The following is a 23447-nucleotide window of genomic DNA, read 5'->3' as shown; positions in this document are numbered from 1 at the left end:
GGAACTCTAACACTGCCAAAACTGTCGGCAGCTCTGGGGGCACAACGTGCCCAGTTGGGCTCATTTTGTCTTGGGGGAAACAAAGAAGTGGTTTATTTTCCACGTGTGGCTTTCACTGTGCCATCGGTCAGTGATCTCTGCAGTTGACTCCCTTCTGTCTGGAAGCATGCCTCCTGTGCCCTGTCTCTCTTTGAACACATGCAGGCAGACTTGGCTGGGTTTGGTAAATAGGCATACATGTGTGTGAGGAAGCACAGATCTGTATTTTCCCTTTTGACTCTTTCATGGATCTAATGCAGCGGTGCTACCAAGAAAACCTTCAGTTGTATTAGGATATTTTGGCATGCAGACACGCCAAACAGGCCATATTTCTTCCTGTTTCTTTCATGTGGTTCCCCCAGAAAGGGCTTGGAGATTTTTGCTTTTGTTAGTGATTTGGGAGGGAGGCTGGGCTGAGCAGCCTTTGATGTGTATTTTTCAGAACTTTGTTGATAATTCTTGCAGAGCTTCTGAAAGCAGACTGACGTGCTATAGGTAGCCATGGCAGAACAAGAAAAAAAAATAGATTTCTGGTATTAAACTAGAATGTTGCTGCCTTGTGACAAATAAAAGTGCTTTATGGATATTTTTTGGCAGTTTGCAGCACTTAAAAAAAAAAAAAAAAAAAAATGTTATGTTTAACTCATTTTTTTTTTTTTTAATATGTTTGCACATATTAGTCCTGCAGGTTGAAAGAATTATTTGAACCAGGACTTCCTGCCCAGTGTGCTCAAAAGAGCCTGAAAAGTTTGCAGCAAAGGTGTGTAGGAGTGGGTGCTGGTGTGTGGGGCAGGCAGCCTTCAGTGTCCTGACTGCCATTCAGTGGTGCTTGTGGGGAACCAAACTGTGTGCTGGTCTTGGGCAGAGATTCCCTTTCCTGAGCTGTCCCAATGCCTGGTTGGTGTTAGAAGAGCACTGGTGTTTCCACTTGCTGTGCTTTCCCAGGGTCTGGGTCCTGCTGAGCGCTGCCTGCCTGCTGTGCTGTCTGGCCCTGGGCTTCCACACCAGCCCTGTGGGGTCACTGGGTGTGTGGGTGGCTGGGGGTTGTGTTGGGCTGTACTGCTTTTTGAGGCTGTGAAACATAAGCTCTGCTCTTTATTGTGCACACTGGGAAGAGGTCATGCAATGGATTGTCTACACTGAGAAGCTAGGGAACTTCCTCTGAACTAGCACAGAGGGAAACTGTGAAGGAGGTGTAGATATCATGTTAAAATTACACCTTGTTGTGCATTTTGAAGAGTGGTTGACTCTGAATGTGTGCCTCATGGACGTAACAGTAGTCCAGTCTGTGTCATGCTGTGTCCTATGGGATGTGCCAGTGTGAGGGCACTGCTTGTTTGGTTTTGGTTCATTTGTTTACTAAAATAAGAGCAACAACAACAAAAACAGATCTGTTCATGTGCTGACGGTACGACCACCTGTGGCACATGCTTTCAGGATGAGCCACTGCTGAACTTGCCATCTAACAGCTTGGCTGTGTGCTTTTACAGAGAACTGGTTGGTAAAATAAATAAATAAACGGTTGCAGGGCAACGAATCTATTGTGAAATATCACAATACATTCTATCTAATGAAATTTGCATGTTAATTTTTATTAGGAAGCTATAATTCCATATGTTGTAAGACCTCTTAGCAGTTACTGCTCGTATTGTTAAATGAGCCTCGGTTTTAACCACTGTCTGAAAATCCACTTTTATGTGTTATATGGAACACTAATGTGAGATTCCTACAACCAAAAGTTCAAAGTGCTGGAGGCCAGGGAAAGTGGCATTTGTCTAGTTTGCTTATTCAACCATGCGAAAGCTATATTGGGCACATAAAGTTTATACTTTGCACTGCAGCTTCAAAAAGGCAACAAGTTAAATAGGGGTCCTTTGAAGTAGTGAATGGTAGCATTCTGTTCTCGGAAAGAACTGACTTGAAATGATCACACCAACGCTGGGAGAACTGTTGCTGCTCAGGGAAACAAGACTAGAGGGAAAGATGCAGGCTCTGAAACTCGGGTGGTGTTTCTCGCATGTCAGGAGCAGCCATCAGCACGTTGCACTGATTGTATTCCTGAAGCTCTTCGCTCTTGGTGCTCGGCTGCGCTGCAGTTGCTGGACGTCCTCACCCGGTACGTCTGTCAGAGTTCAGCTGCATGTCAGGGGTTGCGAGCTTCAGTGATGTTGTAAGGTACAGTGTGGCTTAAGAAAGTGCCATCTATCTTCCTTATGTATCTGTAAATGTTTTAAGGAGTGTCTTTTAAGTCTTGCATAAAAAAGAACTTAATGTCAGCAGATCAACACGTCGAGCGTGGCCTGCACTGCAGTACTGCCCTGACTGTCGTAATCCCTTTTGATTAGATCCTGAGGTTAAGAACTGTCTTGCTGATCAGTGCACTTAATGGATGTCCTGTTGGCTCTGCCTAGTGCACGTTCCTGTCTGAAATGTCTGGTTGAGGTAAGTGCTCTGTGAAGACCTGCGCCCAGCTTTCCTTACAGACAAAGGTAAGGAGCAGATGAGCAGAGAGGAAAGACGCCAAAAAACCTCCCGAGAACCTTTTGGGAGTTAAAATAATCCCGACAAACACCTGACAAAAGATATTAACAGTCTGTTTATTTGGGGGCCTTTCAGTTAGCTGTTCAATTTAGTTAGATACTATGGAGAACTTTCTCCGAAGTCACTGTTAACTAATTAGCCTCCAGATTATAGCTCATCTGTTTCGAGGTTCCATGTATATAATGATGAAGTTTTAATTCCATACTGCTGGATTTGCACTGAACTTCATTCTAGTTCTAGGGCTCAAGTTATCAGTCATACGTTTTCATGCTTTGTGCTGATACATCTTAGGTTTTCATCAGTGTTCTTTTGAGTGTCTCTTCAGAAACACTCAGATTATTGCTAAAGACAAGTCCTTGTGACACTTTGCAGTTAAATCCTTTAACCTGCTATTCCAAGTATATGGATTAATTCCTTTTTTAACTGGCTCCTTAGCTAACTTGTAGTTTGCCTGTTCATCTCCTTGTTTTCACTCGTAACTCTGCTTGTCACATAATTCAAACATTTTAATGCAGTTCGCATCATACGTGGTGTTCCCCTTTTTCTGAAAAATACATTATCGGGCTGGTATGACATACTTAGCCTCAGTAAACACAGGTGCTGTCTCTGGTTTCTCACTCTTCTTTCCTTCAGGTTATTTTCATTCAGCCAGATTTCTGCAGCTCTATACAAACACCTAATCACACATCACTGCTGATCCTTGAGAGACGGAAACATCTTTGTATGTTTAAATAACCAGAGCTTCAGCACTAAATATTTGAGGGATTACATTAACACTGTGTTAATGTTGCCAAGATTTCTGGCAGGTGCGTGCCACACAATGAGACAATCTTGGAGCAGTTGTGCCTCTTCTCCCCCTACACTAACACCTTTTCTTGAGGATTAAAGTATCAGTTTGCATGTTTGTAATCACAGCGCTGTCTAATGGAAACATTTTTAGTTGACTTGTAATGAAAGCAGTGGTAACATTTTATACACCTACAACATCAACTTTAATCTTCAAATTTTATCTAGGCTAGGACTTGCAGCTATGCTTTAATCTGGCTGTAGTCATCTAGCACACCCTGTGCACACATACAGAGCTCTCAATTGCCTGTCAGTAGTCCCCAGCCTTTTTTGGTTACAAACTGCTGTCAACTTTCAGCTTCTCCCATCAGTCAGAGAAGTCTGCTGTTGGCCAGGGCCATTTACTGTGCTGTGCAGGTTAATTTCCATTGCCCAAAGCCAGTGGGACCAAAACTGTTCAGCAGGTTACGTTTCACTGTGTGACCTGAATTCCAATGTTGTGACACCTTCCACAGTTAATAATTTCCCATTTATCTGTAAATTGGTTGTCTGATGTGAAGCTGTCTCATGACAGGCGTAAGTTTGTCAGCTGCAGACACATCAGCAGAGAGTGGTTCCTGCAGCAGAAATAAGAAGAAAGGTCTACAGTGAGACTGAATTCTCTTGCCAACTTAAGATGGGTTCAGAAGAAAGCCGTGTAGGCCACATATAAGATGATAAGGGACAAAAGCAAATCCAGAAGTGTCACTTCCATGTGGAATTGATGAGCTGCACAAGTGTCTGTTGCAAGTATGTGTCTGCTGGTAAAGTTAATGAATGTGGCCTTGGCATCTGTAGCCTGTTGTGTTCAGGCAGATGACTTCTTAATTCTGCTAGATGGCAGAGCTTGGAAGAGCTCCTTTTCTGACTTCCAGAACATGCTTGGGGCTTTCGAACAGACGTTTTGCTAAGGGTACACTGGAAGATATGTCCTCCAAATTGGTAAGTTCCTCGTCTTGTTCAGTGTCATCACTGGGAAGCATGGAGGCACTTCTGTTGTGTGAATTTCCATCCTCTCTGCCAACTGCTGGCTTCTACTGTACGATGCTGCTCATGCTGAAGTGCATCTTCCTATCAGCCAGCTCCCAAACTCTTGTTACCTAATGTCTCCTGCCATCTTGTCAGAAGAGAAATACTGAATTTTCTACGTTTGATGTATTGACTTCCATGCAAATGACCAATTTGGAGGAAAAAAAAAAGATATGTTATGCTTCACATTGTATACAAACAGCAGCTCCTGAAAAATAATGATTTAACTAATGGCTTATGGCCTTTTTTCATGATCTCATGTTACAGGCAGAGCAGCTCTGTGATATGTTCTGTGCTGTTTTTAATATTCCTAAATTACTTAGGATTAAAGCAATAGACACATTCCCTTGTTTTTCATTACAGTAAACATTGCTTTTTTCATGTATCCAGCAAATGGTGCTGCTTTTGCACACAGGCAGTCTTGTAACATGAGGAAGACTTTGATCTTCTCACTCTGGCATCTGTAGACTTTCTGTTTTCTGTGTTATCATCTAGAACCAGTATAACTGAAATGTTTGCAGCTAAATAAATATCTGGTTTATTCTCGGTCTGTAACAGCAGGTTTTGTGCTGTGTAGCTGTTCAACATCCATGGTTTAAAATAAAACCTCAAAACGGAGGAATAAATAGAATAGCAATAGCAACCTGTGCATCTTTTACCAAACGATGCTAACAACAGCGTGCAGAGTGGATTGCAAAAATCAGTACCTTTCCCCACCCTGCCTCACAGCAGAGATTTAGTAGTAGTATGTTGTTACCATCAGGGTCTCTAACAGGATGGTTTGATGTAACTCAGGCCTCTTTGTTTCTGTTCAGATCAGCTCTGAGTCAAGGCAGCCATGTGAAGTGGAAACGTTTCTCTCACTGCGTGCCAGGAGAGCTGTGGCATTTAAGGGATGGGCTGCTGGAGCTTTGAAAGAGTGCTTTGCTCAGCCAGAACTTTGGAACCCACTACCAGATGATGAATAAGGATGACAAACAATTTTGATGAGCAGGTCCTGAGCTCATCATGACGAAAACTGAGGACAGAGCTGAGAATTGTAATTATTTTAGGAATTTGCACAGAAATGTGAACTCTTCCATTAGCTTCATATGTGCTGCTTATGACTTAGCACGAAGTAAAACACATGTTCCAGGAGATAGAGGGCTTGAGTTCAGTGCATTCAGCAGCAGCATTAGTTTCTGGTCAAACCTTAAACTGTGATGAATATATCAGTAGATAAAGCTGAAATTGTGAATAGGTGCATTTTTGCTCATTTCTAATTTGGGAATGTACCTTAAAGTTAATTGGGTGGATTAGAATATGGATTAAAACAACAGCAATTACAGCACTGTTGCCAAAAAAAGTATCTGGGTTTTGAGTGATAAACTGCAGAAATGATAAATGACTTGGAGCTCTGGCATCTTAAGGAGAAGGAATATTGGCACACACTCAATCCAGCTCAAAGCTCAAGTTCCAGTCATGCAAACCTGTCTGGGATGATCTGTGGTCTGCTGTCACAATGGAGGGGAATGGCATCTGTTGTTACTGCAAAGATTACATCAGCTTTCCATCAAAATGGATATGTAAATGCTTTCGTTCTCTCAAAACTTTTCTTGCAGCTGACCTACCATCTCAATTTACAATAAAATCATTTTGTAGAATAAATTGCTGTTTTTGGCATCCTACCACTGCTCTCAGTGCTTTCACCAGCTCTGTGAAGTAACATGCACCTACAAGATCTGTGCCATGCAAATCTACTTCTCTGTCATCTAAGTTGCTCTTTTCCTAGCCACATTAAAGATCTACGCTATCATTGCTATTCAAAATATTAGTCACTGCTGTAACTGCCATCAGGGTTTTGCTGTGCCCGTGCTCCTCTGTTCTCAGGGCATGCTACAGTTGTGGCTTTTCTATTAATTTTGGGAAAACTTAAGGAATGTGTTAGGACTATGAAACATATTTTTGTGGATGCTTCCCTTTCCTAAGTAATTATTTTGGAAGAGAAGCTATTGGTTGCTTTTTCTCCTTGTCCTTTGCTGATGGATGCTCTGAGTCTGTCAGAGAACATACAGTGAAAGAATAACGTGTGCTTTTGCACCTGCTTCTCTGTATCCTTTATTCATGTGGTTTGCCTTGGTTGGTACCAACCAGGTAAAGTTATGGGTTGTGGCACAGCTCAGGATTTCCAGATGTGCTCATCTTTTCAGCAAATTCTTGTGATGAGGGTGCAGCCTTTGTACTTGGGCTCTGTAAAGCTCAGCTGTTACTTGTGTGGATCTTAGCTGAATCCCTGCTAATTTGTTCAGGATTTAGAGTTGGTTGTGGCATTTGTTGCCATAATGTGGTTTTCACAGCTGTTAAATGGGCCTGGGTGTATGGAGTTGATCTTTCGTCTGAAAATTACGTGGCCTATTTACAGACTTACACATTTTAACCACAACTGTCAGCTGTAGTATTTTAGGCCACCTCTATGAATTCTGATTATAAAATACTTTCTGCCACCCTCGATACCAACTTCTGGGGGTGTGGAGCTGAGATTTGGGAAGGTCTGCTTTTGGAAAGTGTCTGTGCCAGGATGTTTTCAGAGGAGGAGGTGGCAGCTTAGGAAGCAACTTGCTGCTGTGGTATGTTTGAAAAGGATTCTTATGGAAAACAAAGTGGAGAATGTATGTACAAACTTTTCTGTTAATACAAACAAGCTAACAAATGTTTTCTATAAGCAACACTAATGGTAGATGGAGTCAATGGCCTCAAAAGCTTTGGTATATGAAGCTGTTAAAAGCGGTGTGCCAAAACCACTTTCTTGCACAGCAAATGGCATTATCAAATGCAGCACTGCTGGGGAATGAATGGAAAGCAAAACACACTTTCATCTGCATTCTACTGTGGAAAGGAATATTACTGCTAAATAGTAAATAGATGGATTATAGAGTTTCTAGGCTTCAGGTTACTCTGTGAAATTCCTCTCTGATTAAAGCTCCCAGGTGAAGTTCTGCAGAGTTTCTTATCATGCTGTCAGCAGTTCTTTCCTCCCCAGAAGGGATGTGCGTGCAGTGCTGCTTTAGGAGGAGCATCAAACCTGCAGCTGGAGAGCCCTGTCTGAGCATAGAGCCCCTGGCATCCTCCTTAGAAAGGACAATGCTTGAAAATAGCAATCTTCTATGAAGCTGTAAGGAAAAGGAGAAAGGAGCATTTCAGTTCCTTAGGGCAGTGAGGAAGGAAAAATCTGTGTCCAGCACCAAGAAACCAAGGACCGGGTCAACCTCAGTGCTGAATGTTGGCATATCTGTTGCAGGATGTCAAAGGCCTCTGTTTATAGATTGCGGCTCAGCATTTATGTCATGTTTTAACATAACCAGTGCTCGTGAGGTAACTAAATTAACACTAACTCCTTTGTGCACATACAATTTGAAGTATCCTAGAGGAAATTGGAGTTCTGAACCACTGCATGCTTCTTAGGATGCTTCATTTCCCTGGTCCGTGTGCCTGCTGCAGCTAAAGGTTACAGGTTTGCATTCCGCAGATTCCAACACACCAAAGTGAATGCAGCACATTGACGTAATTTTGAGCAAAGAAACCTTGTGTTTGTCTTCTTTTTTTTTTTTTTTTCATAAGCACCGTTAGACTTGGCAGTGTCAAGCTGAGTTCAAGCTAGGTTTACTGACCTGAAATACTGTTTTAAAGTTTAGAAAGCACTGTTGATTCTTTGGAAGTGAGAACAGTTTGTGATCTGCAGCCAGCAAGCAAGGCAAGATTTGTAGTGGGGATAGTACCTTGTAATAGGCCAGCTGGCACTGCTGGGAGAAACAGATGTGTGTTTAGATACGTGAGTGTTTCAAGTCTCAAACAAGAACAGCAAACTTGTAATTAAGTACACACTAAGAGCAGTTGTTCAGTTTCAATTATAAGCTTGATTGTACTAACCAGTTAGACACTGAGGGTGAATGGGATGCCTGTACCTGTGTAGCAGGGTGGGATGTTGACTGGTAATGTTTTTTTTGCCTCTGTATCTTAGCCAGATACTATCTCTATGACACAGAAGTAGTAGAGAAGAGGTGTGCTGTGAAAGTTAGATTAACAGACTGTTTCTTTAGCTAAAGGTGCAGTTGGGCTTTGTTCCTAGTCCAGCCATTTATCCCTACAGAAGACCCCTGGGCTGCTGCTGCTCTGCAGGAGGTGGTGCTGCAGCAGTGTCCAAGAAGCACTCTGTGCAAAGAGTAAATCTCCCAAAAGGTGACTGTAGTGATCCCATTTACACCGTGATGTCAGAGGTGAGTGAATGTGCCTGAGGGATCAGGGAGCAGGAGGGCAGGAATTTCCTAAGGTTATTTTGGCACTACAAACAATGTGACATCTACATCTCTCAAGTTTGTTGGTTTTAATATTCAGAAAAGTGGTGGCCTTCATGTTTTGTAAGAGTCTGCAGGTCGGGACATAAAGTTTAAACATGGGGTAGTAGTTTTGTGGCACTAAAACTTACATCATGCCTGTTGTGATGTAGCTAAGTCAGAAATTGACTATAACAGCTCTTTGAGTGCACTGCACTGACCCAAAGGAAGAACAAGATTATTATTGGTAAGTGTTTTAAAGACAGTGATTTGAGTGGTAGCCGTGCTCAGGACGTGAATAAGAAGCTGACTTCTGGCTGTGAGGAAGCAGTCAGATCACCTAAGTAAGATTTTTGAATTCTGTTGGAGTTTCTGTTTCTGAAGTTTCTGTTGTGACTCTTTTCCCTTTATGCAGCACAGTGTATACTTACACATTTACTGTTTCTAAGCACAGAAGCTTGCTGCACTTTTGATCATTCTCACAAAACAGTGTACTTGAATTGATAATTTGCTAAAACTTATTTTGTGCTGACCGAGACTGAGTACAGATGAGTTACTTTGAGCCACTTAGAGGCAGGGTCTACACGCGTGCTTGTAGGATTAAAAGCAAATCAAATCTGAATTCGTATTCATACTAATTGTACAAAGTCTTTGGTATTGCAGCACTTGCCTTCAAACTGCTTGTGCCTCATAGTGGCTAACATTCCCTTCTCTTTGGAAGTCCTGAAATGCTCTTGTTTGAATTCTCACCTCGTCTTGGGGTCGGTGCTTGGGCAAGACTTGTGAATTCCCACACGTTCCCACTATGAGAATGCTCACTGGAACAATCATTCTCTCCAACTGTGAGCGTCTGAGCAAAGTTAAAAACAACTCAGATGCACACTGAAGTGCCCCACTGAGAATATTTTACTTCTGAAACATATCTTTAAATTTCTTTGTGTCTGTCTTGACCTTTGAAATGCTCTGCTGTAGCGTGGGGCAAGGCAAGATGTGTGTGCATGGGGACTGGGGAGGAGGAGCTGTGCTGTCATCAGCTGCAAGGGAAAAGCAAGCTGCTGTTTCTTTGACACCAGAAGTCCATCCGTCCCTGGTGGTGGAATTGCCAATGCTGTACGATTCAAGGACAAATGGTAACTTTTCAGCTGCAACCCATGTATCACTTCATTTATGTGCCTTAATCTCCAGCCCTGAAGATTCCCAATGCACTGTGTGTTTAGTTTGTTTATGGTTCTTAATAGCTTCTGAATGTAGCACCCCACACCTTAGGATCTAACTACTGCTGTCAGGTGTATCCAATAATCGATAGTGACAAAAAAAAGTGTCATTTTGAAATGACAATCCACAGATGTCAGAGTTGAGGTGAAGTTGTTCTGTTTCAGCTCTTTCCTCTCTTTCATGACTATGATTTACTGTAGTTATAAGTGCCCTCCGCAGCTAAAAGATTAAAAAGGAGAATTGAACCCCTCTACGACCTGTCTGGGCTTTAGCATGCCCATCTTTTCATGTGGAAAATACTTTCATCTTGTTTAAATTACCCTCTAAAAATATTTGACGTTTTCACTAGCTTCTTAGCTCCAAATAACTGATGTTGTTTCCCCTTCCCAGCCCACCTCTTCTGATTGTTCTGAAAATAACATGCATATGCATACAGCATCCTTTGGCAGCACTGCAGCCTGTGTAGGAGCCACTTGTTTGAATGGTGGCATGTCAGAGGAACGAGGGGCAAAGTCAGCTACAGAAGTGACTTAACAGAGCACTGTCCCGTGTTCATGGCAGGCACCCTGCTCCTGTAATAAATGCAAATGAATTTGTTGCACATCACTGCCTTCTGCTATTTTGTTTTAAATTCTGTAACCAGATCAAGGTCAAGGAAGCAAAAGATGAAAGGGAAAGGAAGCCTGAAGAGGGGAGAGGCGGGCAGGAAGGGGAAGCAGGAGCAATGGTTTGAGGGGAGTCTGGAGGAGGTGAGCAGAATAGAGCTCTCAGATGGGAGGGATGAGCATTACTCATTCAGATGAATGGAGAAGGAAGATGCTGGTTGGTCTTCCAGGCATTTAAGGAGTGAGAGAATCGCTTGTTTAATTTTTTCTCCTTGTTTACCATTATGTATTGGTGCTATTCCCAAATGCCATATCTGCTGTTGGTTGTCCTTGTGCATGTGTTAATCTTTTCAAACCCAGATCCCGAGCGGTGGTTCTGGGCTTCTGAGGTGCCTACATGTTGCTGTAGCTACTCAGGAATTCAGAAGGAATGGTATCCTAAGGCCATTCTAGAATATGCTGTTACAAGATTTTACTGCAGAGTTTTGGTCTGAGATCAATTAAATATGACTTTCATTTGATTCATGCTGGAGATCAAACAGTCTGGATCTTCAGATGCCTCTTGAGGTCAAGATGTTTTCTTTGACTGAGGAGTATTTTGCTTGTGCCTAACTTCTTCTTTTGCAGTAGTGTGAAATTTCATTCCAAATCCAAATGGCGTTTATAGTTTCACTCAATCTTTATATATATTAAGTGTTGGTCTGTTCTCTAGGATAGCTGTTTTTTCTCTATGTGAGAGGGTTTGCAGTATCAAAAGTGAAGTTGAAGAAACAAGAAGCCCTGTAGAACAGGGTTGGCTCTGACAGCTGCCATTTAAATACGTGCTGAGATTTGTGGTAAGTTGTTCCAAATTTTGCAGTGCTCTTTGTATCTAAAAAGCTGCACACGAGCAGTTTGCAAAAGTGATGCAGCTTTGTATACGTGTAAGTGGAAAGCAAAAGATGATGTGAATAAGCTGACTGACTCCAGGAAATAATCAGATCCAATTATGTTAGTGATGTTCAACCACCAACTTTACCAGATGATGTTTCTGTATCGTGTTAATTGTGTGAGTCACATAGAACACAGAAGACTGCGTGGAAGCTTGGGGGCCTTAAGAAGGTATAACATTACAGCTTGTTTTTCCTTTACAGTGGAATAATTCAGAAACAGTTTGAGTGAACATACGAACTTAGTTAGGGTTGGGCTTGTTTTTTTTTTTATATGTTCTATTCTCTGCTAGCTGGGACAGCTTTGGTGGCCACAGCTGTTCCCATGCAGGGGCAGGAGATGTCTAGGCATACTGCACATAGCATGGCACAGTGTTTTTCTGTATCACAGAGGAACTAAGTCGTGGATCAGCTTCATCAAAGCAGAGGCATTGTGGTTTGGGACACAGATGCAGCCTTAAAACTCTGCCAGACTGTGGGGCATACGGTCCCGTCTGGTCCTTGAGGACATTGCCCAAATCCCATGCATGTGCTTCTACACATTGAAGAGAATTGGTCCCTAAGAAGACAGGTTGTTTTGTTTTTTGTTTTGATTTGGTTTTTTTTTGTAAGAAAGTTGCATTCCTTGTTTATTTTTCACATGCATAAAGCAGCATTAGGCAATCAGTACCTGCCGTACAGCAGTAAAGCAGAGCTATTGGCAACATGGCAACAATTATTTTATGTTTACTAGCTTGAACTCTGCCCTCTGAAAATTCATGCTGTAGTTTCTCTAAAACTCTTTTGCTATTAAATGCCTTCTCTGGGATATTTGCCCGCTCCTTCACACTTGTAAGTGGACCAATAAAATGTCTATTCTGCTTAAAAGAATGATTTGACAAATTCTCCCAGGCTTAAGAGCTGTGAGCAATAGTTTCCTGAATCCAGAAAATAAAAACAGGGATTTTTTACACAGGTGATGGTTTCAAAGATGCTTTCTTTTTGGTGTGGGTACTTCTATTTCTCTCAGCTGTGCTCAGTTTGTTTTGACTGGACAGTAGCAGAAGTGTGGAAGATGATATTAGTGATAGACTGCAAATAATTTTGTCTGCGTTTTTGAAAATTAGGAGTAAGTAATTGCATTTCTGTAGAGTTAATCCACTGTACAGTCTGGATCATAAAAGAAGCAGCGACCCTCGAGTATTCTGGTGAATTTTTTGCATGCAGTCTTATAATCATGAACTTAACTTCTACTTCCAGAAATGAACGTGACAGCTTTTCTCTTTGTTTTAGGCTACCCGTGATCTCTCATATGTGGAAGGAACGCTGGCAGAAAAGTGTAAAAATGGGTGTTAAAACATTCACTCATAATTCCCCTGCTCACAGTCAGGAGATGCTTGGAAAGCTAAACATGCTTCGCAACGATGGACATTTCTGTGACATCACCATTCGTGTCCAGGACAAAATCTTCAGGGCTCACAAAGTGGTGTTGGCAGCTTGCAGTGACTTCTTCCGTTCCAAACTCGTTGGCCAAGCAGAAGACGAGAGCAAGAGTGTCCTGGACCTGCACCACGTGACAGTGACTGGTTTTATTCCTCTTCTGGAGTACGCTTACACGGCAACGTTGTCCATTAACACAGAAAACATCATTGATGTGCTGGCAGCAGCCAGCTACATGCAAATGTTCAGTGTTGCTAGCACATGCTCAGAGTTCATGAAGTCGAGCATTTTGTGGAATACGCCCAACAGCCAGCAAGAGAAAGTGCTCGATGCAGGACAGGAGAATAATGCAAACTGCAATTTTACTTCTCGAGATGGCAGCCTTTCTCCAGTTTCTTCTGAATGCAGTGTAGTGGAAAGAGCCATTCCTGTTTGCAGAGAGTCCCGAAGAAAGCGCAAAAGCTACATAGTTATGTCTCCTGAGAGCCCTGTCAAGTGTAACACACAAACAAGTTCCCCCCAAGTGCTGAATCCTTCAACTTCTTACCCAGAGTCCAGAAATCAGCCCGTAGACTCCTCCTTAGCTTTTCCGTGGACTTTTCCTTTTGGAATTGATCGAAGGCTTCAGTCTGAGAAAGTGAAGCAGGTGGAGAACTCTAGGACTTTGGACATGCCTGGGCCCTCGGAGTCAAACAGGAGAATTGCAGATTATGTGACGTGCGAGAGCACAAAAGCCAATTCGCCCCTTGTGATCGAAGAAGACGTGCGTGTCAAAGTGGAAAGGTTAAGTGATGAGGAGGTTCATGAGGAAGTATCACAGCCTGTAAGTGCATCCCAGAGCTCCCTGAGTGACCAGCAGACAGTCCCAGGAAGCGAACAAGTTCAGGAGGATCTCCTGATCAGCCCACAGTCGTCCTCTATAGGTATGGCCATTCCTGGGGTTAGATATATGTGCAGGTAGATAAGTGCACGTATAATAGTGATAATTGCGAGGTTATAGGGGAAATCTGCTGAAGTTCAAATTTTATTTTTGTCAAACTGTGTTTTTTATCTATTTAATGTTACATATAAACCATGGTGAGAGTATGGGACTTACAGCTCTGGAAATAACTGTGAAACACAGCTGAGGTAAGCCTGGTGGTAGACCTTGATTATTCAGATGAGATGGATAACCCCATTTTACCTCTGGTTGCTTGACTGCAGAAACAGAAATCTTGTTTGCAGTGGTATCACAAGGCATGAGCTCAGTTAAATTGTATCACCAAGTTTGAAAGGCTTATGGCTTATAGCCACAGAGGGACAGAATGGTTCTTTGCATCAGACACGAAATCTTGTGTAGTCATGACAGAGAGCCTTTGTAAGAAGATTTGCAAAATAGGTGGTGAAACACTGTCATCTTAATGTCCCAGACGAAGGCAAAACCACACAGTCATAATATTGAGTATCTTTCCATTTCTGTGGGATTCTGTTCTCAAGTCGCTTCTTCAAATACAGCCAATTGCTGTGAGAAACCTTTTTCCATGAAGGACAATTTGAAGCTAGTTTTGAGTTCTAGCAGGCTGCTGCTTAATAATAGCTAATATTTAAAGATAAATACTGTAATAATCTTTTTTTTTTCTCTTGCACAGAATGCATTGAATGGCCATTAGTAGGTCAGAAGGCAAACATTTTGCAATATAACCAGTTTAATTGCCAAAATTTTGCCCAAGCCAGCTATTTTGCCTTCAGTTAAGTGGCTTGACCTGTGTTTGGTAGAGTTTGTTTACTGAAAGATGTTTAATAAAGCCTATTTTATTAGAAAACCATAAGGGTGCAGAATGTGCTTCATCCAAGTAATGTTTACATGAAAGGCTATGTCAGTTAATTAAAATAAACTAAAATGAAGTAAATAAATGTAGCCTGCATAAATTCTTTTTCTTTGGTCAGCGCAGCGCTGTGGTGCGTTCTCTGCAGGAAGTGGAGCTGAGCATTCTAGGCTTGTCTGTGTTGTTAAACTAGCTCAGGTAATATTCACTAAAAAGAAATGAAAATATCCTCCCTTTGTGCCATCCTTCAGGACTTCATCTTGTTTCTGTTCATCAGTTTGTGTAGCTCTTGTGTCGACATTTTAGGTCAGTAATGGTTTTTCCAAATCAGAATGTTTTATTTACTGCAGTGAGTGCTATTAACCTTTCCTGAGGAGCAGATTAAAGCTTAGAATTGCTAATTTTTTGTATGTGGCTTGACAAAATAATGCATAGATTAAAAACTAAAAGAAAGTTTGCTTAATGGATAGTTTCCAGGAAAAGTGATCTTTGTTCAAAAACACATTTTGTTTGACTCAGCTGTTCACTCATTGTAGGAGCACAGAATAGACCTCACCAGGGCCAAGTGATCAGAGATGCAAATTATTGCATCAACATAATTGTACTGTGACAGACAAAATAGAACAAGCACAAATGATGATTAGGTGAAGTTAAAAATAGTGTATCGAGTGAAAGGAGGGAATTTTACTAACTAGAAATATCATATCCGAGAGCTTGAAAGAATAAGCAAGACAGAATTTGTAGACTACAAAAAATCCTGTGAAACATACTGTCATATCCAGGCACCTTGCTGTACCCTGCTCTTGCTGAGAATTGCTTCAGCTGTTTTCCTCACCTCTGAAATTATTTCTGTTGACAAGTAGCTTTACATGCCCATCTTGAAAAGGTACCTGTTTTGGAGCCACGTGTTGTTGCATGGAAAATCTTGCATTTTCTATTTCCTATCCTAGGGTTTGTACCACTGAGGGCATGTAGCTGACCTCAGTTTGTACAGAATGGAGTGGAGGATCTCAGGCCTTATTGATGATAATGTTTAAGGTTAAAATGTCTGTTACTGGGGTTATTAGTACAGCATGTTCTTCTTTAAAGGACTATGAGATATGGTATGCTAGTCAGCCCTAAATCTTCAATGTGCAAGTCTCTACTTTGTCTTTGAATGGTTGAATTAATATTTAGCAGTCTTTGTGTAGTATTATTAACTGTCCTAACAGTTTTTATTCACATTTTCCTACAAGAGAAACAACGCTGTCATTTTTAGCACAGTTTGCACATATCAGATATATGATAAGGTGTGCTTTGTAGCTCAGAAAGCACTTTTTGCCTCCTGAAGGTGTATTTCTTCATGCAGTAATATAAAGAACAGTAAGTGGAGGCAGCAAGATATGTTAAAGTACAGCTTTCTCCTTTCTCAACAAATTTTCCTTGTATAATTGCATATATTTATCTCAGTGTTTTATAATGCATTTGTAAAAGTATTCTTGCCTTTCTGATATTACAGAAAGCTCCTCTTTGCTCTTTGGGCAATTTCAAGAATTACTTATTTGCAATTTATTGTATTTGGAGGCACTTTATAATACAGAAGATGTGAAGCGGGGCCTTGATAAATAAGTCATTATAGCAACAGTAATAGCTATGTCTGAGAAGATACTTTCATAACTCACTAGCACGGTTTCCATTGGAGAGGTGAAGGCATAAAATTGAACCTATGAGGAACTGGGATTATTTTTTAGTCGACTTAGTTAAGTGTAGCATGAGAAAGAAGGGTAAATCAAAATGGAATTAACTGTTGTAACTGCATAGATTGCATATTGCTGAATTTCCCAAATATAGTTTGTCAGCTCATAGGAAAATTAAAAAAATTGATTGTACAAGTGTTATTTTGAAACTGCTGGAGATGCATGTTTCCTCCCATCCTCCTTTCAGTAGCCCCAAGAAGGTTTGGGTTGCAAAAGCCTTGTAAAGTAACAGAACTGAAGTCCATTGCTCATGAACTCTTGAGAACAGATGAAATACACCCTTCAGGTGAAAGTAACATTTCTACCTCGCTCTGTTAGTACTGGATGTGTTTTATAAACTCTGGCTGCATTTAACGTAGATTCTTTTCATTTTCTAGGTGTGCCAAATATTTGCCCTTTATTGAGTTGTCCATTTACTAGATAATCTGTGCGGAGGAGAAGTTGAAGTTGGAACACGTTGCTTCTCAGTTTTCTAAGTGATTTTCCCAAGATAATTTTAGTATCTCACCACCCAGGAAGCACTCACTCTCAGAGATTTGGCAAAGCAAGCTGTATGTGTATTTACCTCCCCCCTCAGCCCTTTTTGAACACATATTTGCATTAAGTCGCCCTTTTTTCTTTGCCTAGGCTCAATGGATGAGGGGGTTACGGAGGGATTACCCACACTCCAGAGCACCTCTGGCGCCAACGCTCACGCGGATGATGATGATCGGTATGTACCAATGCAGTGTGCAAACTGTTCTGCAGCAAGTGGTATGTTGTAATTAACCTACCCAGCCCTAATCCCTGAATGTTCAGCTGTTCGTACATACACTTCTCTGTGTTGATCAAAGTACAGTCAGTGCCTGAAGGATCGGATGCTTTAGAAGAATGTAGGTGATGAAAGTCGGAGTTTGTTTACTTGTTGCTTTTCATTTCCTGTCTATTTCCATGCTACACTGGTGAAGAAAGATATTCGTGTTTTTGCTGTTTCTTAATCGCTGCTCTATATTAATAAATAATAATACAAAGATCTTTATTGTGAGGCAGATATGGTTGTTGCATGCGTGCTGAGGCTGACGTAAGGCCACAAAAACAACAAAATGGAATAGCTGATTGTGGCTTCCTCAGGCATTTCTGTTGTCATAAAACACAAAGCAGGCAGGGCAACCTTGTAGTTTTTTCCCCCAACCTTTTGCAGTGTGGAGATGAGTAATTTATTGTGGGAATCCCTTGTAAGGGCAGGCTGGCTTAGAAGGCAGAACTCAGATGGGTCTGTTTAATGGAAGATGTATGGTGGCTCTGTTGGAGCAAAACGGTGCACCTGCAGTTGGCTTACAAGGGTGTGCACATTATTTCTTTGCTTTTGTCATATGTGTCAGGTATGGTGTATAGATAGCTGCTCTATTTCTAAGCAAAGGTTTTAAAATATTGACAAGCTAGCTTTTGCATAGTGTTTTGTTATACAAGTTGATCTGAGAAGTGCCAACCTCTGGGAGTTGTTCCAGAAACTGTGTCAAGTGAAACTCCATGGAGAGAACTATGAAGAGCTGCATTTTCATAGCTCTAAAATCTTCCCTGCCATTTTCATCTAAAACTGCCTCATCGTAGGATTAAATCTGAAGGGAAAATAACTGCCTAGAAATGATTCTGTGTACGACAGAAGATTTTATGGATCTGCTAGAAAACCTCACTGTAAATAAATATCCAATGCCTGGGGTTTGAATTGGTGGAACACATGTTGTGTTCATTAGAGCTAATCTCAGGTTTTTTAGGCTGATTTTAAATTTCAAAATCAAGTGATGTATGTATTTCCAGCAATGATTTATTTCCCATCAAATTAGAGAACTTCCACGCAAACTGAGTGGAAAAATTCAAAATATATAAAATCCTTTTAACAATGAGAATTTCTGTCAACACTTTCATGCTTCAGACAAGGAAAGAGCACTTACCAAAGGTTATGACCAGGTTTGAAACAAACTGATCTCAGAATATCAGAACCATCATAAAAATGAACACGTTACACATTGTTTCTATTAAAAAAGAAAAGTGGTAGTTATGGGAATTTATGAAAATGTTAGACTCAAAACTAAGATGTTCTGTCTGGTTAAATGAGTAAAATGATGCTTTCGAGACATTTTCTTTCACATGCATATGTGTATAGTGCCTGTTAGGCTGGGCAGTGCATTCTGATCAGTACTGACAGCCATTCAAGCACTGCACTTTTGAATTCTTGTTTCAAGCACGGGATGAGCACATCAGCAGGTGAACGCAGCCTGTTGTTCACTGTGCAGCAATTGGGATGCACAGTTTGGGGTGCATTAAATGAGGCACTACAGAGTTTTTAATAGAATCCCAACGAAGTGAAAGCATTCTTGATGAGCAGGTCACATGTATGTGTGGTCAGTTTAACAGGCATGCAGGAATCTGCTAAGTAGAAAATCACCATTTCACAATGATTTCTGTTACGTTCTTTCCCTGGTATTTCACTTTTGGATTCTGACACACTTTTCTGACAGCGTTGTAGCACAGCTTTGGCTGGTTTAACTGTTAGTCTCTATGTCACGTTCATGGCTGCGTTTAAAAAGAGGTTGCAAAGACAAGATCTCTAACATCCAATATAATGAGAGCCTCCATTTGTCTAAAACACTCGTTATTTACAAGCAGAGGACATTCTTAGGCTCACCGAGCATTCTGGCATTTACATTTGCCAGTGTTTAGTTCTACGTCATTGAAGGTATGTGTAATCTGTGGGTGAAAAGGGGAAAAACTTGCAAGAAGCATTCTGTGTCTATCTTTGTATACATCTGTGAGAGAAATTCTCTCAGATGTTAGAAAAATCTCAACTAATAAATGCTTCATTTGTCACAAATTCAGAGTCATGAGAAATTGAGTGTATACGAGGAAAAAGAAGCAGGGAAGGGACAGTATGACTGTGTTAAAATGTAATTTCTTTGTTGTGCTAAGGTGCAGTTATGTCACCAATAGATATTTCAGCCTGCTTACAATTTTAGAATGGCCTTGGACGTGCCAGTCACTGGTAGCTGCAGAGCCTGTTATCTGCTCTGACCAGCCTTTCTCATTATGAATTTTTTATGTAGAAAACCAAATCTTTATTTTAAATTTCTTCCAGGGACTTTGTCCCATAGCACATCTCCTTTCAGTTTTAATCGCGGAGAACCTGGCACCATTACAGGCTTTGAAGATGAGCTGGCCTGAGAAAGCTGGAAACAAAAGGAGAACTGTGGTTCCCAATTTCTGTCCTAGTTTGAGTGTCTCCCTCGAAAGCACGAGGAGCACAGTGTATTTTGCCTCTTGACAAGCCCACAGTGCAGGAAATGAGGGAGGAAGGACCTGAGAAATGTGGAACCAGAAAATGAAGTTCTGTAAGACATAAATTCTGTAAAGCATTTTAGATATTGTTGCAAATAACAAAGTGTAATACTTATTTGAACACAGTTATGTGTATATATCTGTATGTACATTTAAGGCCAGGAACTTCGTAGCCTATGCAGAGGTCCCTTCAGCAGTTCTGTGCATCACAGCTGTCACTTCTGTTGCCACATATTAGCTTAAATTTTAATTGTGAATTCTCCAGTTAGCTGAAGGCAAGGAAACCTTTTTTGAAGGGATTTATCCCTTAGCCAAATGGAGTGATATTTCTCAAATATCATCTAAGTAAACTCGGTTCTTTGTGTAATGATCTGCTCACAAAGAGAAGCAGGAGTGCCAGAGTTTATGGCAGAGATTTAGTTAGGCAAATCAGAACCTATGTTTGAATATAACTTCATCTGTTGCAGGTGCATGTGGTGAAGCATCTTTTTTGGACCCCTAAGTGTCAGGCCCCATTCTGTCAGATGCAGGATATGAGCTGGTAACTTCCTTTGTGAAAGTTTTCCCCTTAGCAAAGGCCAGCAAGTTTGCCAGCATCTATCTTTTCCACAGCTCTTTAGGACCCAATTATGTATAAAAATAAGTAAAGGACAATAAAATTGCTTGTCCAGTTTCCAAAAATTGGTACAGCTCTCAGCAGGCTTCTAATAATAGGATGGGCAGTGGGTTTTCATAGCACAAGTCTGCTATAGATATGCAGTTTAAGCCTGTCTCGATGGTTCCCCAGGACTCATTTTGGGTCCAGTTTGGCCCATTTGTGGTGCCTGCTCAGCACTAACTGAACATGTGGTCAGGCTGCGGCCAGAGCTGTGCTGCTGCATCTGGTTTGTGCTGCCTGGTACCAGCTTTTCCATTATTATGGGTGAGAGAAACCTGCTGGGATAATATTATCAGCATGCAGGAAGAAAATTCTATAAATTTTTGTATAAATCCCAATGCTAACTTTTCTTAGGGCAAGTATTATTCCAGTTCCATATGAAGCCAGAAATTGTTGATTTTATAGACTATAGATGCTAAACTTCTGCAGTAGACTCTTACCTTGTGTATATCAAGTAGTGCTTGATGCCCCCTCACCAGATAAATATTTCATCTGGAACTTTTGCTGCTGAGACCCATCATTTGTACCCAGAATCCAGGTACTTTGGTTCTTGAAGTTCTGTTGGCATTTACTTCCAAGGTAAATACAGTTAAGGTGTTGATTTCAGAGATGTTATCCTCCTGTGCTAATCTGGTCTGTGGATTTATGTGTGACAGATAGGAGAATGTATTTGTGAAATTCCTTTGCGATTCCTGTTGGAAGTCCAGAAATACAACCCTACCTAGAAACCAACAAAGTGGGCTTGAGGTGGTTGTCCCAGCCAAAGGATTTGTTCAGTTAGGGAGACCTTCTGACTGTCTTCAGCAGGAGACGTTGTACTTTCTTCACCTTGCATTTAAGACATTAGAGTTTAGTAAAATTGCATTGTTCTGCCCATGGTAATTGTGACTTGCAGGCGAGATTCAGGGTCAGAGCAGATTCCTGCTGTCAGTGACATCTGATCTGTCATCAGGCCGTGAGCAAGCTGAAATGTCTATTTTGACCAAAAAAAAAAAAAAAAAGGTAGACCTTAATGCTCAGGAAAGGGAAGTCCCAGGTAAGTACAAATTCCTATTGTTATTCTGCTTATACCTGCAGAGATGTTTTCATTTCTTTGTGCCCTTTGGTGAAGCAATTGCATTGCCAGAGGTCTTGGATTATAACACTTAAACAGTTTGCAGCTAGAGGCTGTGTAGGAGCAATTAGTCTTAAATGAATTACTTTGAAAGTTAAATTGTTCTGTTATTATAGTCTGCATGCTGTTTTTTGCAGCACAATGCTTGAGGTATTCTGATAGAGCTGATTGAATCAGATAAGGAAAAGTATTGATGAATTAGATTAATATTTTAAATTTAGGACTGTAATTGAAGATGCTAATGTTTGTTCGTGGAACATGAATTGAAGTGGAAATGAATTGGCTTTAATTTCCTTTGTAAATGTCACTGAAACTGCAAAATAAACCTTTTCTTTCCAATTTACTCAGTTCTTTAAATTCTTCCTCAGGGACTTCTGACTGGTTGTAAATCACCAATGTGCTGATAAAATGCCCACGCCTGAGAATTACATTCAGCTGGTGTTGAGACCTGTTGTGTAAAGGAAAAAACACAAACTATTCTGTCTGTTCAATGAATATAAAACTCAGAATGCAGGTCAGACACATAGCTGTAGAGAGGAAGAGGTTTGCCATGTAAATATAGATCTTGACAGGAATGCAGAAGGCCAGTCTTTTTTTCCTTCTAATATGTTCAAGGTTCAGATTTCCACGGACATGGCTTCTAATTTTTTTCTCTAGCTTGCTTGTAAATCAGTGAATTTTTTCTTTGTAGTTTGGAGAACGTTCAGTATCCCTACCAACTCTACATTGCTCCTTCTACCAGCAGCACAGAGAGACCCAGCCCAAATGGTCCAGATAGACCTTTTCAGTGTCCAACCTGCGGGGTCCGGTTCACTCGCATTCAGAACTTAAAACAACACATGCTTATCCACTCAGGTAAGGAATGGTGCTATTTCCAATAACTACTAATTCATAGACGTGCAGAAGTTGGCTCACAGTGCCACAAATAGAGTAATACAGTTCCTTTTTAATCACATGCCAGGTGCAAGAGAACTGATTTCAGAAAGATTGGGTAGAGAGGTATGTCTCACCGAATGCTTGTTCTGATGCATTAGATCTGACTGATAGCTGCACCCAGGGATAATCAGCATTTGTGTGGACTGAAAAAAAATGTGCTTGGAAGTCATCAGAATAAGTTCTTCTCGCAGGAAGGATTTAAGATGAAATCTCACAGTATACTTGGCTTTTTTATTATACTAAAGAAGTGATGTAGGTTGAAATTCTTCTTCTTAGAGACCATAATTTTCCGCTGTGTTTCAGAAGAGAATTGCAGCCATTAGAAAATATGTCATCTTGTGTCTTTGCATTGAAGAATGTCATGTTTTTGGATCTGAGTTTTTGGAAAAATTGTAATTGAATTAGTTTGATAATTAATTCAGTTTCTACAGATAGTACAGGCATGAAATGGTTTGTACAGGTGCCTCTTCTGAGTCTTGATCCCAAAGTAGTTGCACCCATTTTCAATTCTCACTGAAGCATGAACTCCTAATGTCTTTGCTGTCGGTATTTTTCAAGACTTTTCAGTGGTACCCAGCAAGAACATTTTAGTGAATGAAGGGAATATTGAAGGGTTGTTAGAACTGAGCACTAACTAAGCTTAACAGTTTAGCATCTAATAGTTTGAGATTGACTCTTACCTGCACTCAGATGCTGTACCAGTTTTAGGCAGAGCACCCACAAATGTCAAGGCATAAATTCTCCACTGTCAGCAGATCTTTGTCAAACACCTTCAAGCAAAATGGCCATAATGTGTTCAGGCCAGCAATAAAAATACATTTAGTATTTAAAAAAGCAAACTGTATGGATGTATCAGTTGCAAAATTATCCAAAGGAGGTTGCTAAAGTTGTAGCTGATGGAAGAAAGCTTCAGCAAAGCATCTCTGGCAGATCTGTCAATTGGCTGCCCCTGGGCAAAATGAGAAGAGATTACT

The 23447-nt window shown here is 40.9% G+C and overlaps 1 protein-coding gene across 4 annotated transcripts in view; it reads left to right on the top strand.

Annotated features, from left to right (window-relative positions):
- The window catches only part of ZBTB44 (zinc finger and BTB domain containing 44), a 37908-nt gene that overhangs the window by 5525 nt on the left and 8936 nt on the right, over positions 1 to 23447 (top strand). Inside the window, exons 2-5 of one of the 4 annotated variants that reach the window (XM_085209168.1) lie at positions 2385 to 2481; positions 12766 to 13835; positions 17081 to 17165; positions 22229 to 22392. In XM_085209168.1, coding sequence (XP_085065294.1) covers positions 12785 to 13835; positions 17081 to 17165; positions 22229 to 22392 — 1300 coding nt within the window. In that variant the 5' untranslated portion in view covers positions 2385 to 2481; positions 12766 to 12784. The remainder of the gene's footprint in view (positions 1 to 2384; positions 2482 to 12765; positions 13836 to 17080; positions 17166 to 22228; positions 22393 to 23447) is intronic. The other 3 variants (XM_085209170.1, XM_085209169.1, XM_085209167.1) reach the window with 3 other exon arrangements.

This window comes from Meleagris gallopavo, chromosome 26 (genome assembly GCF_905368555.1).
Source record: "Meleagris gallopavo chromosome 26, MGAL_WU_HG_1.1, whole genome shotgun sequence".
NCBI classification, from domain to species: Eukaryota; Metazoa; Chordata; class Aves; order Galliformes; family Phasianidae; genus Meleagris; species Meleagris gallopavo.
Note: the sequence above shows the minus strand (reverse complement) of the source record. Positions and strands in the feature narration are given on the sequence as shown.